The sequence below is a fragment of the Mixophyes fleayi genome, chromosome 11, assembly GCF_038048845.1.
Source record: "Mixophyes fleayi isolate aMixFle1 chromosome 11, aMixFle1.hap1, whole genome shotgun sequence".
Taxonomy (NCBI): domain Eukaryota; kingdom Metazoa; phylum Chordata; class Amphibia; order Anura; family Limnodynastidae; genus Mixophyes; species Mixophyes fleayi.
Genome location: NC_134412.1, coordinates 9959014 through 9972230, shown reverse-complemented (window position 1 = coordinate 9972230; position 13217 = coordinate 9959014). Strand labels below are relative to the sequence as shown.

Sequence of the window (13217 nt, the reverse complement as noted above, 5' to 3'; positions counted from 1 at the left end):
TCAAACCCGCCGGAAAACTCTCAGCTTGATACATTTACCCCCAGATGGTTAATCCGGAAAAAATCTAGGAAGAATAAGAAGAACAACGCCATCTGGTGTAGTATTTCAGAAATATCACAAGTAACAATATAAAATATTATAAGCGTGCTGAGTACGTAAGTATTTCCCGACTGTGTAGCTTGAGAATTATAGGGCTCCAGACACCAAGTAAGTGATACAGAGGAACCAGAGAAGGTATATAATTCTAAATGGTGACACCACTGACCACCCGGCTTGTAAACATGTATGAGCGTACCTAAAATATATATAGGATAATGCTGACTGGTGGGTGATAATGAGTATAAATTGGTGGGTGATAATAAGGATAAACTGGTGAGTGATAATGTGGGTAAACTGGCGGTATAGGGGCAGGAGGGGGAAAATGAGGCATAGGGGAAGGATGATCATAAGATGCAACTAGGGCCAGATGGGTAAAATGTGGGATATTGGCAGGAGGTGAATTCTGGATATAATGGGAACATAGATTTGTGAAGCACTCCCAGGTTGCATGGATCATAGTCAGTGTGTTATTGATTTGCACAATATTTGCCTCCAAGGTGGAATTGCTTGCATACATATCAAAAAGATATCCATGCGGATCTCCTAGGGAATCCAGCCCTGTGTGTATCAACCTGAGGCTGGTATGGCATTATGACAGGGGGACCCTACGCTGCGGGTTTCCCTGCTATAGTGCCACCAACCCAGCCTAGTGCTATTAATACTAAATTTGGGTAGACCCCACACTTTTTGTCCCCCTGAATTTGCCAGTAACATTTTACATGTCAACACTTTTAATGTGTAGACATTATGTATGTCGACATTATAAAAGTGTAGACATTATGACTGTGGAAATTATGATGTAGACATTATGAATGTAGATATTTGAACTACATCCTGTACATGAGCTATGACATAATTTCCTACATTGATACACTGCTACCGAATTGGACATTGAGAAAGACTAATTATAGACAAGTGTAACAATTATACTCTTAGGTCCTAATATAGAATTGGATATGTATATGCCATGTAATCATGCAACTTTTGTAAAATGTGTTTCATATCATTTATTTCCATATTTTGGGCTAAGCATATGACTTCTGGCCCCTTGACGCGTGTCTGGGACATTCATGTATAAGTGCAGCATTGTAGGAGTGTGGAGACCTAAGTCAACAATGCCCCTTAAAGATGTGTCTGACTGTGACTTGAGCGAATCTTTAACATAAGTGCAAGGAGAACTATTTCTGCATATCCCATGGGCCAAATGATTGTTTCCGGATTGATGATGACAACCACATTTTTGCTCCAGACATATCTATACGTTCTAAAGATACATGCAACTCAAATACAGCTGCAAAAGGTATATGTACAGATGTTTAAGTGTATGCAAAGGTACAATTTTTTTTAACTCTAATTCAGTCTTTTATTGTTTATTGACTATCAATCTTTTTAGCATCTCCTGATTTTCAAGTTATTACTATCCTTCTCACATTGTTCATACTTCCTATTTCTTCTACACAATATAATTTATATTCTTATTTTATTACTATTTTATATTATTTTATTATCATTATATAGCCAACATTACTCACCTCCTCCATCCACAACATTTTGGGATCTGTACCTTTCCATCACATCAAAACCCACATAAAGTTTAAAATTTAAATTCTCTACAAAAACGAAAATCATTTCCTCCTATAGAATACATACATATTTTTCCCGAAAGCCAAACTTTAGTTTTTATCTGCGCCAAAACAACTGTTCCTCTTTAATATTGCAAAAAACTGGACCTGTTTACTATTTTGGGCTGTATTCCCTGAACCTTACCCACCAATTCCACCTGGGAGCTGGTTCCATGCCCTTTGCCAGTGAGCAGCAATATTTTTAAGTTGGGTGGTCTCTACAGGCTACTGTGAAAGCCAAATAATTGGATGAAGTAAACCACTATTAATTAATATTATTTTACTGTGCGATTGTGATTATACGCCACGTGTTATGACGCAAGCGCACGTATTCATAGCACACACATTTACATTTGCACTTAGACTTGTAAATAATACACATTTATTAAGGTTCCAATCCACATTTATTTATTAGTAAAATGTGTTAGAGATTGTTTGTACATAGGTGATAATATATTAAAGGTATTTAAGGCTCAGAATATAGGAACTGTATCATGTTTAGTGTCATTTAAATCTGCACATTTCCCTCTGGAATCTGTTGTTATCCGCAAAGTGATCGCTTCCTTAGATCGCTAGTTATGTAAGATAAAGTATTAATGTTCAAAATGACATTGTGTTTGGAATGCTGATAGGATAGTAAAAACCTAGGTTTAACATGTGCTCAGCTATTGGGAGTGAGGTGGCCACACCTTATCAGAGGAATCCTTTGCATTAACTTATGACCAGCAGACAACTGGAACATCATTAACCCTGAGCCAATGAAGACCCTTCTATGTGTTGCTTATGTACATAGTGACATCATCAGTAGTTTTGGTGTACTGAAACTGCATATAAGCAAGCTTCTCCACCATCTAGTTCTCTTGATCCTGACAACAGACGACATGACTCTATCTTATGCTAGGTTCAGATGAAGCGCTAGCAAAAATGCAATGTATTCAGTGTTTTTATACTTTCCTGCTTTATGGCAATATCTTTAATGCATAATGAGGGATTGCTGTAAATCCTGCTATATTTTGCAATTAAATATCTTTGTGTGTTGGAACCACAATAATCACATTGGACAATGTTTAGTGGTAAGCGATAAAATTAACTTAATACTACAAAAACCATTGACAAACAGTGTGACTGAGTTTTTTCAGTTGGGTCTGCAATCTCTATATATCTTACAAATACATAACATGCTGTGATTTTTCAAAGTAGTCTTCTGGTGATTCCACGTTTGTTTTGGTTGCAAGCAGTTTTACTGCATATGATCGATGCTGTTTAAAGTATGGTAGAGTATCCCTAACAGAGATTAATACCACCCAGCAAGTATTAGAGCATTTACACATAACATTTATTTCCTCATACACACTGCCAGCATGATTCATAATCAAATGTGAAAGTAAGAGGGTTTCTCAATTCAAAAGCAAGTGAGCAGGAAATGAAACTAAAAAGAAAAAAAAGGTAGAGATGTATAAGAACAGGAACAAAGTACTGCACAGCTGACAACCAAACTATATAGCACAAATCTCTTCCTTTCTCTCTCTCTCTCTCTCTCTCTCTCACTGTATATATATATATATATATATATATATATATATATATATATATATATATATAGTATACAGTTCCATTGGTGCAGTGTCCTCAATGCCTGCCTAGGGACTCCACATGCCTGTTCTCTCAGAACAGTGGATGATTATGATCATAGAGATGTTTATGTTTCTGAATGGGCCCAAATACACTAGAGAAATGGAGGTTCTGGTGGTAATTGTAGGCACCACTTTGCAATATAGTAAAAAGAGCTGGATCATAACAGAAAGAGCCATAAGCATACAAGCTCATTTAAAGAAAATCAGAAATGTAATCCCCAGACCCAGTGCTCACCTGGATATTGGGAGTTGAGGGACAGAGGAGAAGGGACCACTGGAAGTGAGTGACCATCCAATGCTGCCTCATCAGTGAGGACAGAGGAAGGGACATCAAAATCAACAAACACTGAAGGTTTAACACTCAGGAGGAGAGAGAAGATGGAGATGAACAAGAGAGCCATTTCTGGGATCATGGCCATACCTTGAGGAGCATGCAAGACACCGTGAGAATTAGTATGGTTGTGGCAAGTGCTGCAGAGTAAGGTAAAGACAAATACAGCAAACCACAGCATAGAGTGACTGTAGGAGATGAGAAGGGCTACCAATCCTTTAGAAAGAACTGCAGATCTTGCAGAGAAAGCTACATGTTTGACAGAAAGAGCTGCCAACCTTACTGAGAAAGCTGCCAGTTTTGCCAAAAGAGACGCCAATCTACCTGAAAAAGCGGTGATATTATTGCTGCCAGACCAGGGCCATCTTAACAACATTATGGGCCCCCCGGCAAAGCAGTGCACCGGGGCCCCTAGATATAGATATAGATGTATAGATGTATACAGATATAGATAGAGATAGAGATAGATAGATAGATGTACTTGCTCAGTGACCCTTGAAGGTTTTTATTGCAGGTTTTTTTCTTTTGCAGGATTATTTATTCTCATTAAGAGCCGTGCCTATGGGGCCCCCTTGCCCGTGGGGCCCCCGGGCAGCAGCCCATCGTGCCCAATGGAAAAGATGGCCCTGTGCCAGACTAACAGAGGAAACTGTCATTGCCAGAGAGTAAGATTCCAGGGTTCATATACAACCTGCCAGTGGTACAAAAATGGCCCAGGTTCAGGTTGGTGGTCCAGGTTCAGGTTGGTGGTCCAGGAAAAGTCCATGTTCCAGCCAAAAGGAACAAAGATAGTCCAGATCCAGCTAAGAAAACAGAGGTCCCAGTGGAACTCAGAAAGTCCATCCTCATACTAGCCATTAGTGGGATTACAGCTCCCATTTTATCTTTTTTTAGAGTGACAATTATTTTCTTCATTGTCTTTAATAATACAAACTTGACAGTATTCTCCATTGTAATCATCTTCTTCATCATAATTGTTGTAAAGTTTTCTAACAATCTATGTTGCTCCCTCATCAATTATAAACTCAGAGATTTATTTACTGTCCAACGTTCACATTCATCATGTGTTAGTTTCCCCATTTTCTTCATGTCACACATATTATGCTATATGTATTTCAGGGTGTGTACCTATGGGTATATTTAAGATTAACACCTCTTGTAATCTCATGCCAGCCCATGATCTTCCCAAAGAGTGTGGTTTCCCAAGTTATCCCCTTGGGTGGAAATATTGATTTAGCATCCCTCTTCCTGCTAGCAATGAGGTACCCAAAGGAACAGGGGCTACACTACATTATTACTAAGCTTCTTTGAAATGTTGAGAGTATTGCTAAATATTCTTTGACAAAATGAAGTTCCCTGTTAACAGTTTATTAAATGTGTTGAAACCCAGAAACCATTTTACAGTGACATCTTCAGTTCCTACACTACCATTAAGATTCTGAACAATGTCACATACCTCTAAAATGGGCTTACCGTGGTAGACTGAAAACCATGCAGCTAGAGACATGGCTATATGGTGTGCTAATTAAAATGTGGAGCGGTGCATTAGAGACTGCAGCGCTCAAAAAAACCTTAAAATTATACAACATAAAACTATAAAGGGTCTGCACAACCATTAATTTAAATAAATTGCACAGGTTACTACATTGTACTCACTGAATATTCAAGGCCTAAAATAGAATTGAACAAAAGTATGTCCAATAAAACAACAACAACAACAACAACAACAACAACAACAACACTGCCGGGAGAGGTGAGTAGGGTAAGCTCAACTGAAGAACAATTGTATGTCCCCTGGAGATAAGGCCTTTTCTGATTCATCTTGTCAGCCAGTGTATGTTTTGCAGTTAATGGAACCATGGTATAAATATACGTACTGATGATGATGATGATTATCATCAGCATATATCTTTCCAAATGTTAAAATAAATAAAGAGTTAGATGTAACCAGCCAAGACTATGAGCCCTGGTGCTAGTTTTAATTTGAGGAGGGCACTTGTTTTTAAATAAATGCATTTATTTTATAGGATTTAAACATTAGTCATCATCATGATGACAATGATGATGATGACTGGTATATTAATATGCAACCACATCAAGAGACACTAAAAGCAGCAGCCTTATTATACATTATTTTGAGCTTTTAATATTTCACATTTTTTTTATTATTTTAGGACAGAAGAATAGGATAACAATAGGTAAGGAGGCAATTATTGTTTTCTACGGTGAGTGTGTGGTCATTGACTATTACAATACTACATACTTACTGACTTTCTACTTTTTCCATCCGGGAGATCCCATTGGGGAGGTGAAGTGTGAGGTCAGAGGGGGGTGACAGGTGGCAAATTGCATCATCTTGGCCTTGCAATGCAATGTAATGAGGCAAAAGTATCATTTTGCTGTGCGGTTCGGGGCTAAAATGATGCGATTCACCCTCAATTTGCGTCATGGAGGCTCCCGTCCTGTCCACTTCACCAGGACGTGGGCCGCGTGCGAGTGAATGGCCTGCTTTCCCGAGAGTCCGAGAGACCTATCTGGAATTAGGGAGTCTCCTGGACATCCCGGGAGAGTGGAAAAGTATGCAACACTATGTGGAACTATGTGGAACTACTGGTGCCAGCAGGCTCTGGCTGCCAGTTCTTTAAGCGCCAAAATGCTCTGGCAACCATTGGTGTTTAATTGCCAGTCATCATCCTCAAGCTGATATGTTTAAGCGAAAACATTCTTACACAGTAAATGGAGCCGGATGTATCTAAAGATACGGGCAACCCAATAGGCCCCAATTTTGTAGCCACATTTTTACACATACACTTGGGGCTCTAAATACATTCAAAGGGACAGAAATACACCTGTTATAACCAAGAATATAAACGTACCTGCTATGTGCATGTAAAATGAGAAGCTCATTTATTTTAAAGAATTATCTAACGTACAAGATTATATTATTCCTGCATTATGTGTCCTGTAACTTAAATCAGTTTTCTAGATTTATTTTAACGTGGGTTCTTGCTTTCTGTTTAACACCTAATTCTTCAAGTTTCAGTTTCATTTATAAAAATTCAGTTAAGTACCACTATGACGGCAGATCTTGGAGGTACTCCAACCCCACCCTCTACCTGGTCTATTTAATAACAGAATCTGGATGATTGCCTGGCAGTAGGCTGATAACATTTCTAGTGAACATTACTTGCAAGTCATAATGGGATCGCTCCTGGGATTTCTCTGTGTCCTCTCTGCTCTCTCAGCCACTGGTAAGTCTGTTATTAGAATCCATAATCTAACTTAATAACCTATAAACTGAGCTCATGTAAATATCAAGGGATATTTTTATTAAACTGCAGGTTTGAAAAAGTGGAGATCTTGCCCATAGCCACCAATCAGTTTCTAGTTACCGTGTAGTTAGTACATTCTACAAAATGACAGCTAGAATCTGATTGGTTGCTATAGGCAACATCTTCATTTTTTCCAACACGCAGTATAGTAACTATACCCCTTAGTCTTTATTGAGGAAATGTTTTGAAATAGTGTTAAGTGAGAGACAGTCAGTGCTGTTTTGAATGAGTCTGATAAGTCTTTTCTATCATGTGATGTTCCACACCTTATACAGGACCTATCTGCATTTCTTCCCATATACCGATTGTATTCCCGTCAATCAGTGTATATGTGTGTTAGAAATTCAGTGTATTCCTATATTCATAATACATAGCTTTTCTGGATAAAACAATAAAATGCTGATAACAAGTATTAATGTACTGCAGGCCTGTCAAACCTGCGGCCCTCCAGGTGTTGTGAAACTACAAGCCCCAGCATGCTTTGTCAGTAGACAACCAGTTGATAGCTGGAAGGGCATGCTGGGACTTGTAGTTTCACAACACCTGGAGGGCCGCAGTTTGGACAGGCCTGATGTACTGCTTTGATAGTAGTTGTACTTTTAACAAGTTATTCCATAATTTTTCCAAATCCATTATATGTATCCTTTTATTTTAGAATAATCATTTCTAGTTCTCTTCCCTGGTTGGTAGCTGCTGTCTCCAGTTCCTATTACCCCCTTCTCTTTTCCATATTCTCCCTAATATTATTAAAATCTCATGTAAATTTTGTCTTCTATTTATAGTTTTTGATCATTGTAACAATCTTACCTGATATCTGATCTGTCATTTGATGAAATGTTTTAAAAACAAAACAAAAAAGATGATACTTTGCTAGATACAAGTATTATGAAAATATATATATAATCATTTTTTTTCCAATTACAGGTTTCTCTCTCACATGCAAACATTGTTTTGGTACCACTACCTCCTGTTCTGGAACAACCATGACGTGCCCCGCGGATTATGCTTGTGGCGGTAGCCGTACAAAAACTACAAGCAGTAGGTTATATAGGACCTGTGACTTATAAAAAAAAGTTGAATAAATGAATCTGTTGAATTTGACACATGCTATGACTTTTATGCTGCAAACAAATGGTCCATTTTAAGATTTTAAGACAAGTTAGAGGGAACTATTCTTACCATCAATAGCTGAAGCATGTATGTTAAACAGAGTCTATGGTTTTAAAAAAAAAATTGTCAAACACCATTTATTTATATAAGTGAATCTGCTGGATATGACACATTGTTGACTATATAAGCTTCAATTTTTTTAAGAACTAGTTATTGGGACCTGCTCTTAGCTTATTTCAGCGTTGAGTCAATGCTTTATCCACTTGGTGTATTCGCAGCAGAACTCAGGTATGAGCAAAACTCTATCTGTTTGTTTGGGTTCTGTCTAAGCATTGGACCCTGTCATGCTTGGTACTTCCAGAAGTTTAAACATGGACTCACAGGTCTAGAAGAAGAGGAGATATCTAGAGATATCCATGTACGGTCCCTTCTTCTGAGAGTTAGGAGAAAGATGAAGAGCACATAGTGAGAGGGAAATGAACAGAACAAATGATTTGCATTTGAGCAGCACAGTGGCTCAGTGGTTAGCACTTTCGCCTCACAGCACTGTGGTCATGAGTTTGTTTCCCGTGGGTTTTCCAAGGTGCTCTGATTTCCTCCCACACAACAACAACATATTAGTAGGTTCGCTGACAAAATTAACACTAGTCCTGTGTGTTAGGGAATTCAGACTCTGAGCTCCAATGTTTCCATATTCTCCAAATATTCTCTGTACAGCGCTGCAGAATTGGTGGCGCTATGTAAATAAATGGTGAATATGATGATTTGCTGGATAAAGACGGCTGAAGATGTTTAGTTAAACTGTTTCCTTTGTAAAACCTCCTTGTCTATGTATTACTGTGCAGGGTGCATTCCTTTTCAGGCAATGTGAAACTATCTGCTAATGATTAGATGCTGATTCTGCTGAAAATACTTTAAACAAAGACATTCCGTCTTGTTTTTCTCTTTGCTTCTAAGGGGTGTGTAATGTAACTGTTTCTAATTGTAATGGATATGTCTAAAACCAGTTGTGATCATTGTGTCTACTCCTCACTGAGCAAGACATCCATGTATATATGTCATCAATGAAATGAACAAAGAAATCTGCTTTTTATCTAACCTGACTTTATAGTTTGGGAGTTTCTTGATAAATTGTCATAACAACAGAATATTCAAAATAATAACAGAATGAGCAAGCTAAAGGATTGCCAGAACATGGAAAGTGAATGTATGTTAATCTTAATTATGGGATTTCATCATGTATTCATATAGTGCTACTAATTCTGCAGCGTTGTGGAGAACTCATTCACATCAGTCCCTGCCGCATTGGAGCTTACAGTCTAAATTCCCTAACACACACACACACACACACACACACACACACTAGGGTCAATTTGATAGCAGTCAATTAACCTACCAGTATGTTTTTGGACTGAGGGAAGAAAACCGGAGCACCCAGAGGAAACTCACGCAAACACGGGGAGAACATACAAACTCCACACAGATAGGGCCATGGTCGGGAATTGAACTCATGACCCCAGTGCTGTGAGGCAGAAGTGCTAACCACTAAGCCACCGTGCTGCCCAAATATTGTTTATTATGGTAATGCACAGTTATATTGATAATTTGTAGAAGAACTATTAATAGATAATGGTAAAGAGGTAGAAAAAGTAGATCATTTTATTGTAGGTTTAATTTGACTGCTACAGTGAAATCTGGGTGGCATCTAATGTGATTGTCAGGCTGGGTACACACTCCAGAAAATTTATCCCCATTCTATATCGTTAACGATTTTACCAACGACTGAAAGTCCCGATCAGCAGCCGATTCCTGTGTACTCACTATACACGTTTCACCAATTTACCTTCAGATCTGTGCTCTTCATCTGTCATCACCATCGGCTGAAAAGGTCGTGACTTGTAAACCCAATGGAGATTTGCCTACACCGCTGATCGTGAGTGCGTACACACCGCAGAATTTACCAGACATCGTTCCATCGTTTATAGAGATTTTTAGTCGTTTTATAAAATCAAATCAAACAATACAATGTGCTTTGGAACGATAAAACATGATCAAACATTATCATTGGAGCGTACACACTAATGTTACATCGAAGCTAACGGTCGTTTATTGCCGCGATATTCGGGTGAAAAACCTGTAGGGTGTACCCAGCCTACGATGTCCCAGATTATGTAAGTGCAGTTACCCTGCTAAATATTATAATTATTATACTATTATTGGGAAGGGAGAGGGCTGGTAAATTTAAGGCTGAAGATGGGAAGCCCATTTGGGAACTTTTTACTGAACACAGAGTTTGTCTGTTTAGTACTGTTATAACGTATTTTATTTTGTTTATTCATCATTCTTTTTGTACAGGTGGGATAACAATCAGTGAGTCATATGAGATAACTTGCGTACGTAAGGATGAATGTAATACAGAGGGGATTATCAGTACTCCCATTTCCAGGATCAAGCAGGGTACTTCTTGCTGTTTTACTGATAACTGTACTCCGCCATTACCTTCATGTAAGTGTTTCAATTTAGTTAATTAATTCTATCCCAGAATTAGGATTTTTGTTTAATGCATTGTGTAAATCAACAGTATACTACTATGTAAATCATATCCTTATGTTTGGAGAGTAGTGAGGTCATTTGTGTCACATGACTCATTGTTAAAGTGTTCACTGATGGAATGTGTAACAGTTAGTGAAGACACAACAACTGGATATGAAGTCACCTCAAACAATCTCTGTTATAAGGAATAATGTGCTCCCTACTGTAAAATAAAGATGATATTAGAAGTCATCTAAGTTCCGTCACCTGTTGTCCTGTACTTTTATATGGCCATTAAAGTCTTCTGTGGCTTCTTCTATAAATATATAATATATATATGACATATATATGGGTTGTGGACTAAATTATCAATGTAGGTACCAACAATTAGATCAACTTACATATTTACCATGCTAAATGAAATACATTTAGGTGTAAGACAGACATGTTACATGTTTTTATCTTCCAATTTTACAGTACCTCAAGATAACGATCGGCCAAACGGACTGACGTGCAGAACATGCATGACTGGTGAATCTGACTGGTGTTACACGGAGGACACCATGCAATGTACTGGAGAAGAAAATATGTGTATTCTCATGCGTGCCAATATATACGGTAATTTTAATAATATATTTATTTATGTTCTGTATCAACCACCACATCACATAATTGAAGGCACACAACTAAGATCCATCAGATCAGTATAATCTTAGCAGGATAGGACATTTTGCTGTTTAGGCATCAATATGAAAAGTGAAATATCATATATTCTACTGTATACTGTGAGGACATGCAACAACAGGACACATAGAGGTATATTTACTACACTGCGGGTTTGAAAAAGTGGAGACGTTGTCTATAGCAACCAATCAGATTCTAGCTGTCATTTATTTAGCACATTTTACAAAATGACAGCTAAAATCGGATTGGTTGCTATAGGCAACATCTCCACTTTTCAAAACCGCAGTTTAGCAAACATACCCCATAGAGTTCCACATACAGGACACAGTCTCTAAGGAGATTAGGAAGGATGGGAGAGAATTGTCAATATGTGGTCAGTTATAAAGATTACAGAAGTAGATCTTTGGATAGCCCAAACAAATCTTAGGGGTATATTTAACAAACGGCAGGTTTGAAAAAGTGGAGATGTTGCCTTTAGCAACCAATCAGATTCTAGCTGTCATTTTGTAGAATGTACTAAATAAATGACAGCTAGAATCTGATTGGTTGCTATAGACAACGTCTCCACTTTTCAAACCCACAGATTAGTAAATATACCCCTTAGGGCTAGATTTACTAAACTGCGGGTTTGAAAAAGTGGAGATGTTGCCTATAGCAACCAATCAGATTCTAGCTGTAATTTTATACGATGTGCTAAATAAATGATAGCTAGAATCTGATTGGTTGCTATAGGCAACGTCTCCACTTTTCAAACCCACAGATTAGTAAACATACCCCTTAGTCTCTTTACCTTCATAAAATCCAAAAAGCTGCTTCTCTGTTGCTCAGACATACCTTTGTATGGCCACTTCTGTGGTCTCTTCTATAAGTCCAAGGTTGGAACCCTTAAGTTGGTCACATATAATGTTGTATCTTGGACTTGAAAAAGTTATCTAATAGAACATTACACTTTGAGTTGTTGCTCTGCATTATTTTTTAAACTATTTTAAACACGTCACACACGTTCTTCACTGATATTTCTGATGCTTGTTCTTCACAGGGTCCACAAAGATATCTACGGCTACGCGGGGTTGTAGCACTAAAAGTATCTGTTCCCTCGGTTCTAAGACCACAACGCATGGTGGCATGAATATAAAAGCCTCAGTTTCCTGTACCAGCGGGAGTTTTGGTCTGCGCAGTAGTCACTTTTTGCCTTTTATCAGTGCTATTGCAGTAGCTAAAATTGTGTATTTCTGAAAAAAGTGCAATTCTAGCACATCCATCTTCAAGTTGTCTCAAACATTTTTTAAAACCATTACACATTTCATAATAAAAGGTGTATCCAATTTTGTTTTAAAATATTTTGTCTTTCTTAAATTCTTAATGTTGATGAGATTGATTATTAGGAATTAAATTACTAATACGAAAGAAAAACATAATTCTAGAATAACATATATATATATATATATATTGTAACAAAACCGCACCCTTCTCTTGGCACTTTTGTCCCCTTCTGTTGCAAGAATACCCAGTAGACATCAGCAAAACAAAACTTCTTTTATAAATCAAATATATTTATTGTTTTCATCACAATAAATTGCACAACTTCCGTCAGGATGACACCAGCAAGCAACTACCTTTTACTTGCACCTCCTGGTGACCCTACAGCTAACTAGACACAGTACAGCTCCCTACTGACTGGCCAACTGGTTCAGCGTCAGTCACCCCTGACAAGAGCACAACTCCAGGTTTAAATACACATGTCTCCTCCCACAGGCTTGGATGACTGACAGGTGACACTCCCACCTTGTCTTTAAAGGATGGCTCCTCAGGTGTTCTGTGACGCCTAATCAGCACAGCCACCCCTATCAGCTCTGTGGATACAAACACGTTA

General features: G+C 38.0%; 1 protein-coding gene across 1 annotated transcript; it reads left to right on the top strand.

Annotated features, from left to right (window-relative positions):
- The first annotated feature begins 6828 nt into the window (after positions 1-6828).
- LOC142107657 (phospholipase A2 inhibitor NAI-like) lies at positions 6829-12684 on the top strand. The gene is made up of 5 exons (XM_075191221.1): positions 6829-6937; positions 7943-8056; positions 10484-10633; positions 11138-11278; positions 12384-12684. The coding sequence occupies exons 1-5, from the start codon at positions 6886-6888 to the stop codon at positions 12578-12580; spliced, it is 654 nt and encodes a 217-aa protein (XP_075047322.1). The 5' UTR covers positions 6829-6885; the 3' UTR covers positions 12581-12684.
- The last annotated feature ends 533 nt before the right edge of the window (positions 12685-13217 follow it).